We start from the raw sequence: 17118 nt of genomic DNA on the forward strand, positions 1-17118 counted from the left end.
GGTATTTTACATTCCCATTTATTTCAAGTACAAGATAAGGAAAATTAACCCATGGTGATGACGGTCAGAGCAGTTCATTTCTGTAGAACATGTAGAAAGAGAGGTTTTGAACATAAGACACTTGTAAGTGTATATACATATATGTATACATATTATGTAGAGAAACATTTTTTTAAAAATATAGAGTACTTCAGGAAGTTGTTTAAGAGATATTGCAACATGTATTTCTCATTTAGTTTGCATAAATCTCAGATTAAGCAATACTATTTCCACAACAAATTAGTCTGCCTAGTTAACTCTCTCTCCCTCCCCCTCTCTCTCCCTTTTTTTAAAACCTTGATGTTTATTTAGAAACATGGCACTTAGCTCTAATATGTCCTATTGTAGTGTTTGAGCTTTATTATTTGAGGCATTGTTTTTAAAAAGCTTTGGAATATATGTATTGCAAAGTTAATTTTGGTATATGATATATATTTTAACCATCAATTTATTTTTATTTTGCAAAGTGATGGTTTTCCTTGCAAACTGCCAATTTTCTGCATTAGCCCATATGTAAATTTTATAATGGCTTTGATTTAGCCCACCTCCCATGCCACTGCCTCCATAATCTGAATAGTTTTAGATTCTCAACATTCTTTCTCTACCTTTCACGTGTGTGTGTGTGTGTGTGTGTGTGTGTGTGTGTGTGTAAGTTAGGAGGTGATATGAAACGAGTTAGAAAAAATTTTCAGAAAAAGAGGCCAAAATATGGGGGTCACATAGATATAAAAATGAACACGAGGTAAATAAAGATTTTCTTTTACAACACAGGTGTTATAAAGCGTTCAAAGTGGACCTCAAAGAGCAAAGACACCTGCAGAGGAGAGGAATAGAATTGCAGATGTTGCCCAAACCAGCAGGGATGGGAGATAATATAAAGTACCAAGGAAGACTTGATTTACATATTTAGTAGTTAAAATTATCTGAGGAGTACAAAGACAGGCCAAGTAGCTGAGAGACCTACAGAATGATTGCTGCGAAGGATTGCTTCAAAGCATAGGAAGTTTTCATCGAAGTACATTTTGTCTGTGTTTCTCACTACTATATATCTTTTATTGTATTTAAAATAAAGAGCGAGAATTCTGTTACCTCTGCTGACAATGATGAGATTATTAGTATATACTTGCAGCTATTCAGTTTATTTAGAAGCGGATCTGTGGAACAACTAAAATTAGACATGAGGGTTGTCCTGTTAGAAGAAAAACAGGGGGTCTTGAAACTCAAGCAGTTTCAGTATTGTTAAGGTGCTCTCTTGTCAAGGTAAGCAGCCATAAACCCAGACTGAATCTACTCAAAACGTCCTGTAATTCTTTATATGCTAAGCAAGTTTACACGCTTTATTTTGAAATTAAGTGGCACATGAAATAATAGCAAAATTAATATGAATAGGGCCTTTGTTAGCCAGAGTAAGGAAATCACTATGGAAAATAAGCACCAGAAAGACCTGGCTGTTACTTAGGGTAAAAGTCTGTGGACAGCTGTGTAGCCAACGTTTCTGAACTGTGACGGAGGCTTGTGGAGCTGCAGTGGTGCTCCTGTTGCAGCACCGAGCAGACTACGTTCCGGGCTTGTGAGGAATTTAACCGGTCCTCTGTTCCTGAGTGTGCATCCCTAGTACGGCCGCCCCTGCACGTAAAGGGGTACCACCTCTCATCCACGTACCCCTGCCTGCACAGCATGGAGGAGGAGGCTGCAGGTAGCAATTTATCACTGTTCTGTGGCATGGTCTTCCGACGAGGTCGATATTTATAGTCTGGGTATTTCTCTCGGTGCATGGCCTGTATTCTCTGTGCCTCCTCGAAAAATGGCCGTTTTTCGGCTTCTGTAAGCATTTTCCACTGGTACCCCAGCTGCTTGCTGATCTCTGAGTTTTGCATTTGGGGATTCTCTAGAGCCACCTTGCGCCTCTGATCACGGGACCACACCAGGAATGCGTTCATGGGTCGTCTGATGCGGGTCTGGCCGCTGTCCGTACCGTTTCCTCCAGTTTCACACCGATAATTTGAGGTAGGATTGTTCGTCCAAAGTTCAGAAGAGGTTCTTCCAAAGGCGAGGATGTTTCCTCGTTGTACCGCTGCACAGTGATTATCGGTGTTCAACACTCCGAACATAGCAGAGGCATAAAATTACAGCCGTGAAAACAAAAAAGGTGGGTGAGTGTGAGGGGGGAGGCGGGGAGTGGGAAGCAAAGTTGGAAGCTCTAAGCGATCTGAAAATTATCTAGACTCTGGTGCTGTAACTTTTGTTTCTAAAATACTCTTTTCTCCGCCCAGCACCTTGCCTCAAACCCGCCCCCTGACCCTCCGCCAAAGCCCAACCTACCCATTCTCAAGCAAAACTTCCAAATTAGGTCATACACGCTGCCTTGAGCGCTCTACATCTAATCCGCAGCGCTGAAGTCTCTATGCTCCTCTTTAGGAATTGAAACAAACGTTGCTGTTATTAACTCATTTTATTATCCCTTAAATAAAGGAGGAATGTGCAGCAAAGATTGTGAGTTATCAAAAGAGAAAGTTATGTTTCAAAAACAAACTTTAAAGGTAACCCAATTCTGTAAGTTATTAAAACACCTCAGCTATTAAAATACCTTCAAGTCCATCATCCTCATGTTTCTTCACTTCTACTTAAACTAGAATTCAAAATTCTATGCCAGTTTTCCACTGCCAAGTAACTAGTAATTCTATGTTGTTTTCTATGCTGATGACTAACAGGATGCCAATATATGTTTACAGCTAATATCTAATAACCCATCTGTGCAGTAACTAAACTTTGATATAAAAATTGTTCCACTGAAACAGGAAAGAAAACAAACAACAAATAAGGCTGGCAGCAACAACAACAAAAGTAGATGACTTTGGAACTCAAGCAGCTCCACTGGTGTTAAGGGAACATTCAAGAGACCAATTTGTTTTCCATAGACTGTACACAGTCTATACCTGAGTCACTGTCTTCTGCACTTTCACATAACTGATAATCAAAACAACAAAACCAAAGAAGATTTTACAAGTCTAAATTAAGTTTCTGAATCAGAAACACCAACTTAATTATGGTTTATATTTTACTTCAGCCTTAGCACAAAACTAAAAAGTCATATTTTACCAAGTGAAATAAGTGAATACCTCCTCCAAATAAATTCTGAGGCCAGACTTGGAAATTATCTCAGAATATGTTCATGGGGGAAATATATTCATATGAACTTTCCCAGTGCAAATCTTAAAAGTGAATTTGCAAAATGGGAGTAGCAACCATGCGTTGTACAGGACAAGGTCCTGTTAAAAAAAACAAGGTCTCACCAAGACTAAGAATGATGCCTAAATCCCTAGGATTTACTAGATGACAGAGAAACAAATTATGGGGTCCATACACATATTTTGACTGAATGAAGTTAATTTCTGCTTGGAGTTTTTTAGTATAAATGCATTGTAACAGTTATTGCACAGATGACATCTGGCAATGTGAATTAGGCATCATTCTTAGTCTTGGTGAGACCTTGTTTTTTTTAACAGGACCTTGTCCTGTACAACGCATGGTTGCCTAAATCCCTAGGAAATCAAATGGTTCTTTCCTTACAAGCTATAAACTCCAAGCTAAAAAACTTACAAGCTAAAAAACTCCAAGCAGAAATTAACTTCATTCAGTCAAAATATGTGTATGGACCCCATAATTTGTTTCTCTGTCATCTAGTAAATCCTAGGGATTTAGGCATCATTCTTAGTCTTGGTGAGACCTTGTTTTTTTTAACAGGACCTTGTCCTGTACAACGCATGGTTGCTACTCCCATTTTGCAAATTCACTTTTAAGATTTGCACTGGGAAAGTTCATATGAATATATTTCCCCCATGAACATATTCTGAGATAATTTCCAAGTCTGGCCTCAGAATTTATTTGGAGGAGGTATTCACTTATTTCACTTGGTAAAATATGACTTTTTAGTTTTGTGCTAAGGCTGAAGTAAAATATAAACCATAATTAAGTTGGTGTTTCTGATTCAGAAACTTAATTTAGACTTGTAAAATCTTCTTTGGTTTTGTTGTTTTGATTATCAGTTATGTGAAAGTGCAGAAGACAGTGACTCAGGTATAGACTGTGTACAGTCTATGGAAAACAAATTGGTCTCTTGAATGTTCCCTTAACACCAGTGGAGCTGCTTGAGTTCCAAAGTCATCTACTTTTGTTGTTGTTGCTGCCAGCCTTATTTGTTGTTTGTTTTCTTTCCTGTTTCAGTGGAACAATTTTTATATCAAAGTTTAGTTACTGCACAGATGGGTTATTAGATATTAGCTGTAAACATATATTGGCATCCTGTTAGTCATCAGCATAGAAAACAACATAGAATTACTAGTTACTTGGCAGTGGAAAACTGGCATAGAATTTTGAATTCTAGTTTAAGTAGAAGTGAAGAAACATGAGGATGATGGACTTGAAGGTATTTTAATAGCTGAGGTGTTTTAATAACTTACAGAATTGGGTTACCTTTAAAGTTTGTTTTTGAAACATAACTTTCTCTTTTGATAACTCACAATCTTTGCTGCACATTCCTCCTTTATTTAAGGGATAATAAAATGAGTTAATAACAGCAACGTTTGTTTCAATTCCTAAAGAGGAGCATAGAGACTTCAGCGCTGCGGATTAGATGTAGAGCGCTCAAGGCAGCGTGTATGACCTAATTTGGAAGTTTTGCTTGAGAATGGGTAGGTTGGGCTTTGGCGGAGGGTCAGGGGGCGGGTTTGAGGCAAGGTGCTGGGCGGAGAAAAGAGTATTTTAGAAACAAAAGTTACAGCACCAGAGTCTAGATAATTTTCAGATCGCTTAGAGCTTCCAACTTTGCTTCCCACTCCCCGCCTCCCCCCTCACACTCACCCACCTTTTTTGTTTTCACGGCTGTAATTTTATGCCTCTGCTATGTTCGGAGTGTTGAACACCGATAATCACTGTGCAGCGGTACAACGAGGAAACATCCTCGCCTTTGGAAGAACCTCTTCTGAACTTTGGACGAACAATCCTACCTCAAATTATCGGTGTGAAACTGGAGGAAACGGTACGGACAGCGGCCAGACCCGCATCAGACGACCCATGAACGCATTCCTGGTGTGGTCCCGTGATCAGAGGCGCAAGGTGGCTCTAGAGAATCCCCAAATGCAAAACTCAGAGATCAGCAAGCAGCTGGGGTACCAGTGGAAAATGCTTACAGAAGCCGAAAAACGGCCATTTTTCGAGGAGGCACAGAGAATACAGGCCATGCACCGAGAGAAATACCCAGACTATAAATATCGACCTCGTCGGAAGACCATGCCACAGAACAGTGATAAATTGCTACCTGCAGCCTCCTCCTCCATGCTGTGCAGGCAGGGGTACGTGGATGAGAGGTGGTACCCCTTTACGTGCAGGGGCGGCCGTACTAGGGATGCACACTCAGGAACAGAGGACCGGTTAAATTCCTCACAAGCCCGGAACGTAGTCTGCTCGGTGCTGCAACAGGAGCACCACTGCAGCTCCACAAGCCTCCGTCACAGTTCAGAAACGTTGGCTACACAGCTGTCCACAGACTTTTACCCTAAGTAACAGCCAGGTCTTTCTGGTGCTTATTTTCCATAGTGATTTCCTTACTCTGGCTAACAAAGGCCCTATTCATATTAATTTTGCTATTATTTCATGTGCCACTTAATTTCAAAATAAAGCGTGTAAACTTGCTTAGCATATAAAGAATTACAGGACGTTTTGAGTAGATTCAGTCTGGGTTTATGGCTGCTTACCTTGACAAGAGAGCACCTTAACAATACTGAAACTGCTTGAGTTTCAAGACCCCCTGTTTTTCTTCTAACAGGACAACCCTCATGTCTAATTTTAGTTGTTCCACAGATCCGCTTCTAAATAAACTGAATAGCTGCAAGTATATACTAATAATCTCATCATTGTCAGCAGAGGTAACAGAATTCTCGCTCTTTATTTTAAATACAATAAAAGATATATAGTAGTGAGAAACACAGACAAAATGTACTTCGATGAAAACTTCCTATGCTTTGAAGCAATCCTTCGCAGCAATCATTCTGTAGGTCTCTCAGCTACTTGGCCTGTCTTTGTACTCCTCAGATAATTTTAACTACTAAATATGTAAATCAAGTCTTCCTTGGTACTTTATATTATCTCCCATCCCTGCTGGTTTGGGCAACATCTGCAATTCTATTCCTCTCCTCTGCAGGTGTCTTTGCTCTTTGAGGTCCACTTTGAACGCTTTATAACACCTGTGTTGTAAAAGAAAATCTTTATTTACCTCGTGTTCATTTTTATATCTATGTGACCCCCATATTTTGGCCTCTTTTTCTGAAAATTTTTTCTAACTCGTTTCATATCACCTCCTAACTTACACACACACACACACACACACACACACACACACACACGTGAAAGGTAGAGAAAGAATGTTGAGAATCTAAAACTATTCAGATTATGGAGGCAGTGGCATGGGAGGTGGGCTAAATCAAAGCCATTATAAAATTTACATATGGGCTAATGCAGAAAATTGGCAGTTTGCAAGGAAAACCATCACTTTGCAAAATAAAAATAAATTGATGGTTAAAATATATATCATATACCAAAATTAACTTTGCAATACATATATTCCAAAGCTTTTTAAAAACAATGCCTCAAATAATAAAGCTCAAACACTACAATAGGACATATTAGAGCTAAGTGCCATGTTTCTAAATAAACATCAAGGTTTTAAAAAAAGGGAGAGAGAGGGGGAGGGAGAGAGAGTTAACTAGGCAGACTAATTTGTTGTGGAAATAGTATTGCTTAATCTGAGATTTATGCAAACTAAATGAGAAATACATGTTGCAATATCTCTTAAACAACTTCCTGAAGTACTCTATATTTTTAAAAAAATGTTTCTCTACATAATATGTATACATATATGTATATACACTTACAAGTGTCTTATGTTCAAAACCTCTCTTTCTACATGTTCTACAGAAATGAACTGCTCTGACCGTCATCACCATGGGTTAATTTTCCTTATCTTGTACTTGAAATAAATGGGAATGTAAAATACCATGTCTGGATTGTTTTACTTAACGTAATTTCACTGATGTTCAATTTGTTACTTTTAGAAATTTCTGCATGCATTTCATTGTACTTTTGATGGACATGTGAATAGACATTTCTTGGTTTTAGTCATCACAGATAGTAGTGTTCTTTGTACATTTGTATACATGTACAGGAGAGAATATTTACCTGCCTTTCTGAGGAGTATACATCCTGGAAAGGAATTGCTGCTTATGTGTATTTTTAGGAGGGCTTTTTGTGTTTTTTGATTGTTTGTTCCTTTGTTTGTTTTTAAGCAAATATTGGTAGCCAGTATTCTTGCATTTCGTAATGGATATCTGCTATATATACCACCTTTTAAGAAATGTTTAGACAGAAAAAGGCCTGAACTAGAGCACAGCCTCTAGATGTAATCTGGATTGGACTCCCTTCTCTGCGACTTACCATGCCAAACGCTGGATGGTTTATTTTATCTGCGTGGCCCTCAATATTCTCGCCACTAAGATGACGACGATGATGATGATGATGATGATGACGACAATGACTATAATAATGTAACAACAAGAAAAACATACTTCACTGGGATGTTATGAAGGGTAAATAAGTTAAGGTATATAAGGATCCAATGAGCAAACGTCTATAAAATACTAAGAACAGAGGTTGGCATTAGTAAAGGACTAACTAGTAGTTATTATTAACATGGAAGTAATTGTTCCATCTAGAAAATATTTTAGTGGAAGAGTAATGTAGATTTCCATCCTTGGTTTATTTAAATAGGCATGTATTAACTATTGCTTGTAATAATAATACTTTCCCCTATGGTATAAAATGTCACTCGGTCATATGTTCATTTTCCATATGTACATAGATCTGTTTCCAACCCTTGCTTAATTCAACAGAGGGTTTTAATATTTTAATTAGGTAATATTTGATTTCATAGTGGGTTCCTTAAAAACCAAAAGTCAGGTTGATCTTAGGTGAGATACCATGTGCAGATCTTAAATTTCTAGGTTGACAAGTTTGAACAAATGCTTGTAACTGTGTAACTACCACCCCAGTGACGATATAGAATATTTGACCCTAAAACTTCCACTGAACCTATAACTTCCCTGTGCACTCCATTTCCTCCATCAGTGACATAACTTCTGTCCTTGAGAGATTACTTTTGCCTGAGCTTGAGCTTCAGGCAAAGAGAACCAAACAGTACATATTGTTTCTTTCACTCAGCTTTAAGTTCATATGAATCTATCACAGATTAGGTGAACTTCTTTGGACGGCTTTCAGTTTGAGGGTTCTGTTAATAAAACTGCTGTGAACAGTCAAGTTCAAATGTCTGAGTGAGCCATGTTTTCTGTTCACTTGGGCAACACCCAGGCGTGAAATTTCTGGGTCACCAGGCAGCTGTATGGGTAACTTTGTGAGAAACTTCCTAAGATTTGTCCAGAGCTTGTGTACCATTTCACATTTCTACCAGCCATGCATGAGATTTCCATACACACTCACAAAAAGGCTCAGCAAAATTTGGGATTACTTGGTATTTTAAGGTTTAATCATAAAATCAAGGTGTGCAATGATAATTAGATCAGTTCTTAGAGGGTGCCTGGGTGGCTCAGTAGGTCTAGCATCTGCCTTGGGCTCAGATCTCCTGGGATGGAAGCCTCGTCAAGCTCCCTGCTGGATGGGGAGTCCGCTTCTCCCTCTTCCTCTGCCTAAAGAGTGCTCTCTCTCTCAAAATAAGTAATTAAAATCTTAAAAATTGAAAGAAACAAGCAAAAACCTTTAAAACCTTTAAAAAAAAATAGTTGTTAGCCTCTGCTTTATTTTCTGCTAGAGCAAATGTCCACTCATTACTCTTCCTCCTTTGGAATTTCTAGGCAATGTAGGGTTTTGTTTTCTTTAATTTTTTTTGAAATCTCTGTGCTGGTTCAAATGACCAGAAAATTTGGCTAGTATTTTGGTTGAGATCACACAAAACCGGTAGAGTTAACAAGAAAGATTAACAAAACAACAGGAATGTATGGTGGAAACCACTGGAGTGGTCCTTGGCTGGTGTTTAAATGAATATTGAATGAATAAATGAACAAATGTTTTTCATGTTTGTCCAGTAATATTTTGTGAGACTTCAGAAAAATAAAATTGCTGTTTCCTTTATTGACAAAAAGGAAAGCCACTCTTGCCCCTCCTGTTCCTTAGAGCATTCTCTTTAGAAAACTCTTTAAATCCTTTCTCTGCTCTTCTGTTGAGACCTATGTAAATCTTTCTAAGATAAATAAGCCCCTTGACAGCACCAGCGACCCACAAAGGTACTTCTTAATGGCCTTGGAGCCCTCTCTTTGAAATGTAAACATCAGCAAAGATAGTGCCAAGAAGTCCCCTGATGCGTAGGAGTTTAGCCTAGGCACCTGGCTTTAAGCTGCGAACACTTGCTTGGCACAAGAGATAGGAGAAAACTCCTTTAGACAAAGATAATCAGCTAACTCCAGGTTATACCTAATGTTTGGCATGATTAAGTGTTTTGAAATGTTAAGCACTGACATTCAAACCCACTTCCAGAGTTTAAGGACTGTCTTTGTCAAAATATGAGACACAATAAGAAAGAGAATGTTTAGTATTGGTGTTGTATTAACATGTTAGACCTACCATGAAGTCCTCTTAGTATCAGCTAAAATACCTTGGACTGTGTAACGTTGCTTTCACTCATTAGGGCAAGATAAATTCCTTTTCTGGGAAATGAACCAACATACAGCTATTTTTTTTAAAAAAATCTGCACTCTATTAATTTAGGGGATGTACTTATTATACGGCATTTATTCTCATTCCACCGTTAAAATTCTCTAGCAAGGACTCAGAAGTTTCAAATATTGTTTAACATGTGGGTATTAATAAAATTGTCCACTGCCCCCTCTTAGATCCTTTTATTTTATCACACCAACCTATTTGGAGGCGGGGGGGGGGGGGGGAAGACCATTAAATTTTTTCTTCCTGGAGTGCAGAGGTGGACAGCCCCAAGAAACTCTGGATCATAAATGTAAGACCCTTCCTCCCTCCCCCAGTTGGAGGGGCCTTAGGATTTACTTAATCCTTTGCACATTTGCATTTATTTTCAACATCCTCACCAACTCATCAGGCAAGATCTACCCAGAGGGCCTCAAAGAGAAAATCATAAACTCTGAAGCAACCCCTACTATTACCAAAGGCAGTGTTTTTCACACCTGCTTTTATCCCCAAGTTGTAAAGAAGCCTTTTAAAAGACAGGGATTCCCCCACTCCCTCCTCTACCCCCAACACCCTCACCAGTGCTATTTCAATTAGCCTTTGTATAAAGTCACCAACATATTTCCAAGCATGAATGTAACTTTGTAAGGTTGTGGCTTTCATAAAATGCGATTCTCCGGTTGGAAAACCATTTCTGTAGTGGACAAATTGTTTCAATCCACTGACCTTGACACACAAAGCTTTGCTGCCATGCCTCTGCGCAATTGCTAGCATCTGAGGAGACCATGTCCCAGTGTTTGTTTCTCAAGCTATCCTGGCAGTGCGGTTGGGCAAGGCACTAACAGGTTTTGCCTCCTTTGCCCAATCTTATGGACAACTCAAATGATGCTGGTGCAGTTTTGCGATGTGGGTGAGATCTGAAGCTGACACCGAGAAAGAATTCTTGAGAGGCCTTTGGTGCATCAGGATGAATTTTATTAAAGCTCGGGGACAGGACCCATGGGCAGAAAGAGCTGCAGCTGCCCCGGGATTGTGAGGGGCAACTGATTGTATACTTTGGGGCTGGGGAAATTAAAGACAAGGGAAGTTCCCAAAGGACTTTCATATGCTTAAGGAAGACTGACCAGAGTGGAGGTTGTTTTTCCCTTGGCAAGGCCTTAACATTCAGACAGGAGCTTCCTGGGAGAATGTTACACTCAGCCTGCCTCAACTGTTTGTCAATGGGCTGCAGGTTATAAAGACATTAGCTTTTTTTTTTTTTTTTTTTTTAATTTCCATGTTGTGTTTTTTTTTTTTTTTAACTTCAAATTCATTGAAGGGAATAAAATTATATTAAAAAAAAAATAGAGTACTCTCACAAACTGATGAACGAAAGCCAGGAACAAAAAGAACAAGGTAAGGACCTTTCCCTGAGAGGCAGCTCTAACTGCTAGAGAATGGACTTTCTCCTCCCTAGCATTTGTCAAACGAAAAATTGCTTCCTATTTCTCTAAGGCATCGGGGTGCTAACTGGGTTTTTCAGGTACAAAGTTTCAAGGCCTCTAATGGGGACTGAGGAAACATCAAAGGCTGATTTCTTTTAATACCAAATAGTAAGTTGCACAAATGGCTTTTTTTTTTAATTTTTTATTTTTTATAAACATATATTTTTATCCCCAGGGGTACAGGTCTGTGAATCACCAGGTTTACACACTTCACAGCACTCACCCAAGCACATACCCTCCCCAATGTCCATAACCCCACCCCCTTCTCCCAAACCCCCTCCCCCCAGCAACCCTCAGTTTGTTTTGTGAGATTAAGAGTCACTTATGGTTTGTCTCCCTCCCAATCCCATCTTGTTTCATTTATTCTTCTCCTACCCACTTAAGCCCCCATGTTGCATCACCACTTCCTCATATCAGGGAGATCATATGATAGTTGTCTTTCTCTGCTTGACTTATCACAAATGGCTTTTTAATGTAAATTTCAGAACTTCACACTTGTGACCTAAATTTCAAACATCTGGTCATATCTTATTACAATCCTACTACTTCTTAGTAAGAATGTCCAAAGTATTTGAGTTCACATTCCAGTCACCGCAAAGGGCCAGACAGCAGAAGAGCGGCTCTGATCTCACTGCCTGTTGCCAACACAAAGCCAGAAAGCACCCACCTCGGATGACTCAGATGCAAGCAGACATTTACACTAAAGCCTAATTCCTAAACCACTGGACTTGCCGGCAAAGGCAGATTAAATCCTAACAGTTCATATGTGACCTACAGAACAGAAGTTACAAAAGTCATCTTACAATTACCAAAGCTCTAAACATACCCATTCCCCATACCTGGTTTCCCTCAATTCGATGCTGATAAATCTATCAAACTGCAAACTTGCATTTCCAAACACTTCAGTAAGACAAACAATGGTTAACATTTTTGTTCTATGGATACTTGATGGTTTATGTTGAAGTTCTGATTTGCACAGGTAACAGGAAAGCTTGATTCAATTTTTCCAAAAGTTTCAATCTTATGAGTGCACACCCCAGATGATTCCCCTAAAGCTGCTTCTCCAAGATAGTTAAGTCAATTCACATAATTGGTAGTCATAAATTCCATAGGGACATCAATTTCTGAAAGACATTTTTTTTTTTTTTTTTTTTTTTTTTAGGAAACAAGAGGTTACAAAGTCTGTAACACCTTTGCAGGCAATTAAAGATTCAAGGGACCTAACTGTACCTCTAAATAGGTTAATTATATAACATCAATCAGCTATTAAAGATTCAGTAAGATTCTGTGGGTTACCTCCTATTCAAAGCATCTATCAACCTAGAATTTGATTGCTCATCCAGCCAAAGTAAACCCTAAGAGAAACCTCGATCCTCTCTCCTGGCTATCCAGGGAGCTAACCCTCCTGGGACAGTGGCTCTCGTGGAACAACACTGGGTTTTGGTCACATGCGGAAGAGGCTCATGGTCTTGATAATGGCTTTGCTGAGTTGCAGTCCATGGTGGTGTTTTTGCCTGCCCAGAAGAGCACAGACCGTACTCTTGCACCAAACTGAGGGTTCAACTTGAGTCACATCCTGGTTACACTGTTCCAGGTCCTAATAAGAAACAATATGCCCAAAAACTAAGTGACCACGTTCACAAAAGGTACCTGGTAACACAGACTTTTTAATCAGATGCGATTCAGTCTCTTGTCACCAGCGCGCGTACACCCACACACCCCCCACACACACACGAAAACCAACAAGTCTGACCTAGGATTGCCCTAATAAAAAAAGGAAAAAGGAAAAAAAAAAGTTTGGAAGAGGAGGAGGAGGGAGAGGAGAAACAAAAGAAAAAAGAAATCAGCAAGGACAATCAAGACCACCAACACTGATTTAAACCAGACCCCAGCAATCTCTAACTTTAGTGACTGCCATTTTTTGGTCTCAACAAAATGTCAATATCCTGAGTTTTATCAGTATTTTCTTTCTAAAGTGTGAACAAAGAGAAGCAGAGGTACAAAAATGTCTAGACGACCCACTAACTAGCAAAAGAAACATCACAGAAACAATATGAGAAGATGTACTTAAGTGAAATAAATAAATTAAATTACACTTTCAAGTTTTATTAGACTATTATTTGGGGAGACGGCAGAGTGTTGATGACGTAATTTTTCTAATAACCACTTGGTTAAAATCAAATGTAAATGATCCTTCAGGAGAAATCTTTGCCTTTAAAAATCATGGTTGCTGATATTTGGACAGGAGAAACCACTTACATACTAGTCGATATACTGTTAAGGCATTTGTTTATTAACTTGGCTGCCAAATGGTATTTTAAAAAGACTTACTTACTTGACCAGCATCTACAGAAACACAAGTTTCTCTAAACTCCTGGAGTTTTCTGGCGGTTAGAAAACCAAATAATGACAGTCCAATAACCCAAAGGTATCCTGAAAACATAAACCTAATGTGCTTTACTTTTATTTTTGAGAAACCAACTTGCCTCCGAATTATTTCTATTTTTAAGCCCACTGGCTGTCTTAGGCCTTTAAAATGCAATGGAATTTACTTACCCTGGCACTGCTCCTTAATTTCTCATTTTTCTGTCATTTTGTTAGTGTAAAAGTAATGCAACTGATTTCTGTTCATTGATTTTGTATCCTGCCACATTACTGAATTGCTGTATGAATTCTAGTAATTTGGGGGTATAGTCTGTTGGATTTTCCACATAAAGTAACAATGTTATCTGCAATGAGAGTGTGTTTGATTTCTTTGCCAGTTTGAATACATTTTATTTCTTTTCATTGCCTGATTGCTGTTGCTAGTACTTCTAGTTGTACATTGCACACTAGTGGTAAGAGTGGGCATTCCTGACATGTTCCTCACCTTAATGGAAAAGCTCTATGCTTTTCCCCATTGAGAATGATATTCACTGTGGGCTTTAATGGTTTTGAGGAATGTTTCTCTATCCCTAGATTCTGAAGACTTTTAATCAGGAAATGATGCTGTATTTTGTCAAATGCTTTTTCTGCATCAATTGAGAGGATCATATGTTTCTTCTCTCTTCTTTTATTGATTCATTTCTGAATGTTGCACCATCTTGCATTGCATGAATAAACCCTACCTGGTCGTGATGGATAATCCTTTTAATGTTCTGTTGGATCCTATTGTGGCATCCATGTTCATCAGGGATTTAGGACTATAATTGTCCTTTTTGATGGGTTTTTTGCCTGGTTTTAGGATCAGGGTAATGCTGGCCTTAAAGGACAAGTTTGGAAGTTTTCCTTCTGTTTCCATTTCAGAAGAATAGGTATGATTTATTCTTTAAATGTTAGGTAGAAATACCCCAAGGGGCTATCTGGACCTGGACTCTTATATTTTGGAAGGTTTTGGCTTACTGGATCAATTTCTTTACTGATTCCTGGTTTATTCAGATTGTCTGTTTCTTCTTGTTTCGGTCTTGGTAGTTTATAAGTTTCCAGAAGACATCCATTTCCTCCAGGATGCCTAATTTGTTCGCATACAGTTGCTGGTAATAATTTCTTATGATTGTTTCTACTTCTTTGGTGGTAGTTGTGACTGCTTCCCTTTCATTCATGATGTTATTAATTTGGGTTTTTTTCTCTTTTCTTTTGGATAAGTTTAGCCAGAGGAGTATTGATACTATGAGTTCTATGAAAGAACCAGCTTCTAGTTTTGTTCACCTGCTCTATTGTTCTGGTTTCTATTTCATTGATCTCTGCTCTAATCATGATTATTTTTCTTCTCCTGCTGTTCTTTCTCCAACTCTTTTAGGTGTAAGTTTATCTTGTGAATTTGGGGTTTTTCTACTTTTTTGAGTGAGGCTTGGATGGCTACCTATTTTTCCCTTCAAGACCACCTTTGCAGGATCCCCTGGGTTTTAGACCAGTGTGTTTTCATTATCACTGGTTTCCATGAATTGTTTAAGTTCTTCTTTAATTTCCTGGCTGACCCAATCATTCTTTCACAGAAGGTTCCTTAACTTTCAAGTGTTTGAATTCCTTCCAAATTTTTTCCTCTGATTGAGGTCCAGTTTCAAAGCACTGTGGTCTGATAAGATGCAGGGAATAATCTCAATCTTTTGGTATTGGTTGAGACCTGATTTCTGACCCAGTATGTGGTCTATTCTGGAGAATCTTCTATGTGTGTTTGAGAAGAATGAGTATTCCGTTGTTTTAGGGTGGAATGTTCTACAACTCTCTACAAAGTCCATCTGGTCCAATGTGTCATTCAAAGCTCTTGTTTCTTTGTTGATATTCTGCTTTGATGATCTGTCCATTGTTGAGAGTGGTGTGTTGAGGCCCCCTACTATTAAAGTATTATTATCAGTATGATTTTTTATTTTGCTTAATAGTTGGTTTATGTAGTTGGCTGCTCTCATGTTGGGGACATAGATATTTACAAGTGTCAGATCTTCTTGTTGGCTAGACCCTTTAGGTATATGATACAGTGTCCCTCGGCACCTCTTACTGTAGTCCTTAGTTTATTGATTTGTCTCATATGAAGATTCCTACCCCAGCTTTATCTTGAGGTCTGTTGGCATGAAAAATGGTTCTCCATCCCTTCAAATTCAGTCTGGATGTAGGAACTCATTTAGGCTCAAAATGAGTCTGGTGTAGATAGCTTATGGATGGGTCATGTCTTTTTATCCAATCTGAAACCCTGTGCCCATTTCATGGGAGCATTTAGGCTATTCACATTGAAAGTAACTATTAAAATATATGAATTTAATGCCATCATATTGAATTTCAAGTCCCTGTTTCTATAGATTTTTCTCTGTAAATTTCTGGTCTGTATTACCTTTGGGGTCTTCCTTCTTTTATGTAATCTGCTTTAGTATTTCTTGCACAGCTGGCTTGCACAGCTGCCAGTTTCTGCCAGTCCTGGAAGCTCTTTGCCTCTCTTTCTGTTCTAAATGACAGCATTGCCAGATAAAGTATTTTTGGCTGCATGTTCTTCCCATTTTTTACCCTGAATATGTCTTGCCAGCCCTTTCTGGCTTGCCAGATCTCTGTGGTCAGGACTGATGTTACTCTGATGTTCTTCCCTCTGTACGTAAGAAATCGCTTCCCCCAGCTGCTCTCAGGATAGCTTCCTTGGCTCAAGATTAGCAAGTTTTACTATTATATGCAGTATGTTGATCTATTTTTAGTGCTTTTGGGATGGACCCTCTCTGTCTCTAGTACATGAATGCCTCTTTCCTTCCCCAGGTTAGGGAAGTTCTCAGCTACATATTTGCTCAAATATACCTTCTAGTCCTCTCCCTCTCTCTATCTCCTCAGGGTTCCCAATAATTCTGACTTTGGAATGTTTCATGAAGATATTGATCTCTCCAAGCATGTTCTCATGGGCTTCTAGATGGTTGTCCTCATGCTCCTTGCCTTCTTTCCTTTCTATCAGCTTATCTTCTAGCTCACTAATTTGTTCTTCTGGCTCATTTACCCTGGCTGTTAGAGTATCCAGTTTAGACTGCATCTGATTAATAGCATTTTCAAGTTTGGCCTGATGAGATCTCATTTCTGCCCTTAGAGATCCTATGTTGCTAATGCACTTCTCAAGCCTAGCTATAGACTTCACAATTGCTACCCTTAAGTCTATCTCTGACATGTTGCTTATATCCATATCCATTTGATCCCTGGCAGAGGATGCTGTCATTCTTTTCTTTGTTGGAGTTCCTCCCCCTAGTCATTATTTTGAGATATGGTTGAGGAAATGTTCAGAATCCAAAATATCAACCATGACCCAAGTAAGATGCACCCTAGGATAATCCAGAGCAGTCAGAAGCCACCACCAAAAAAAAAAAAAAAAAAAAAAAAGAAAAAAAAAACCCAA

At 38.8% G+C, this 17118-nt stretch overlaps 2 protein-coding genes across 2 annotated transcripts; one reads left to right on the top strand and one right to left on the bottom strand.

Moving 5' to 3' along the window:
- Positions 1-1164: 1164 nt before the first annotated feature.
- On the bottom strand, positions 1165-2229 carry LOC309856852 (sex-determining region Y protein). Its single transcript, XM_082718519.1, has one exon. It carries the CDS (start codon positions 2148-2150, stop codon positions 1491-1493), a length of 660 nt encoding a protein of 219 aa, XP_082574645.1. The 5' UTR covers positions 2151-2229; the 3' UTR covers positions 1165-1490.
- A 2633-nt stretch (positions 2230-4862) lies between these two features.
- LOC309856921 (sex-determining region Y protein) lies at positions 4863-5927 on the top strand. Its single transcript, XM_082718711.1, has one exon. It carries the CDS (start codon positions 4942-4944, stop codon positions 5599-5601), a length of 660 nt encoding a protein of 219 aa, XP_082574837.1. The 5' UTR covers positions 4863-4941; the 3' UTR covers positions 5602-5927.
- Positions 5928-17118: the final 11191 nt, after the last annotated feature.

This window comes from Mustela nivalis, assembly GCF_964662115.1.
Source record: "Mustela nivalis genome assembly, chromosome: Y".
Lineage (NCBI taxonomy): Eukaryota > Metazoa > Chordata > Mammalia > Carnivora > Mustelidae > Mustela > Mustela nivalis.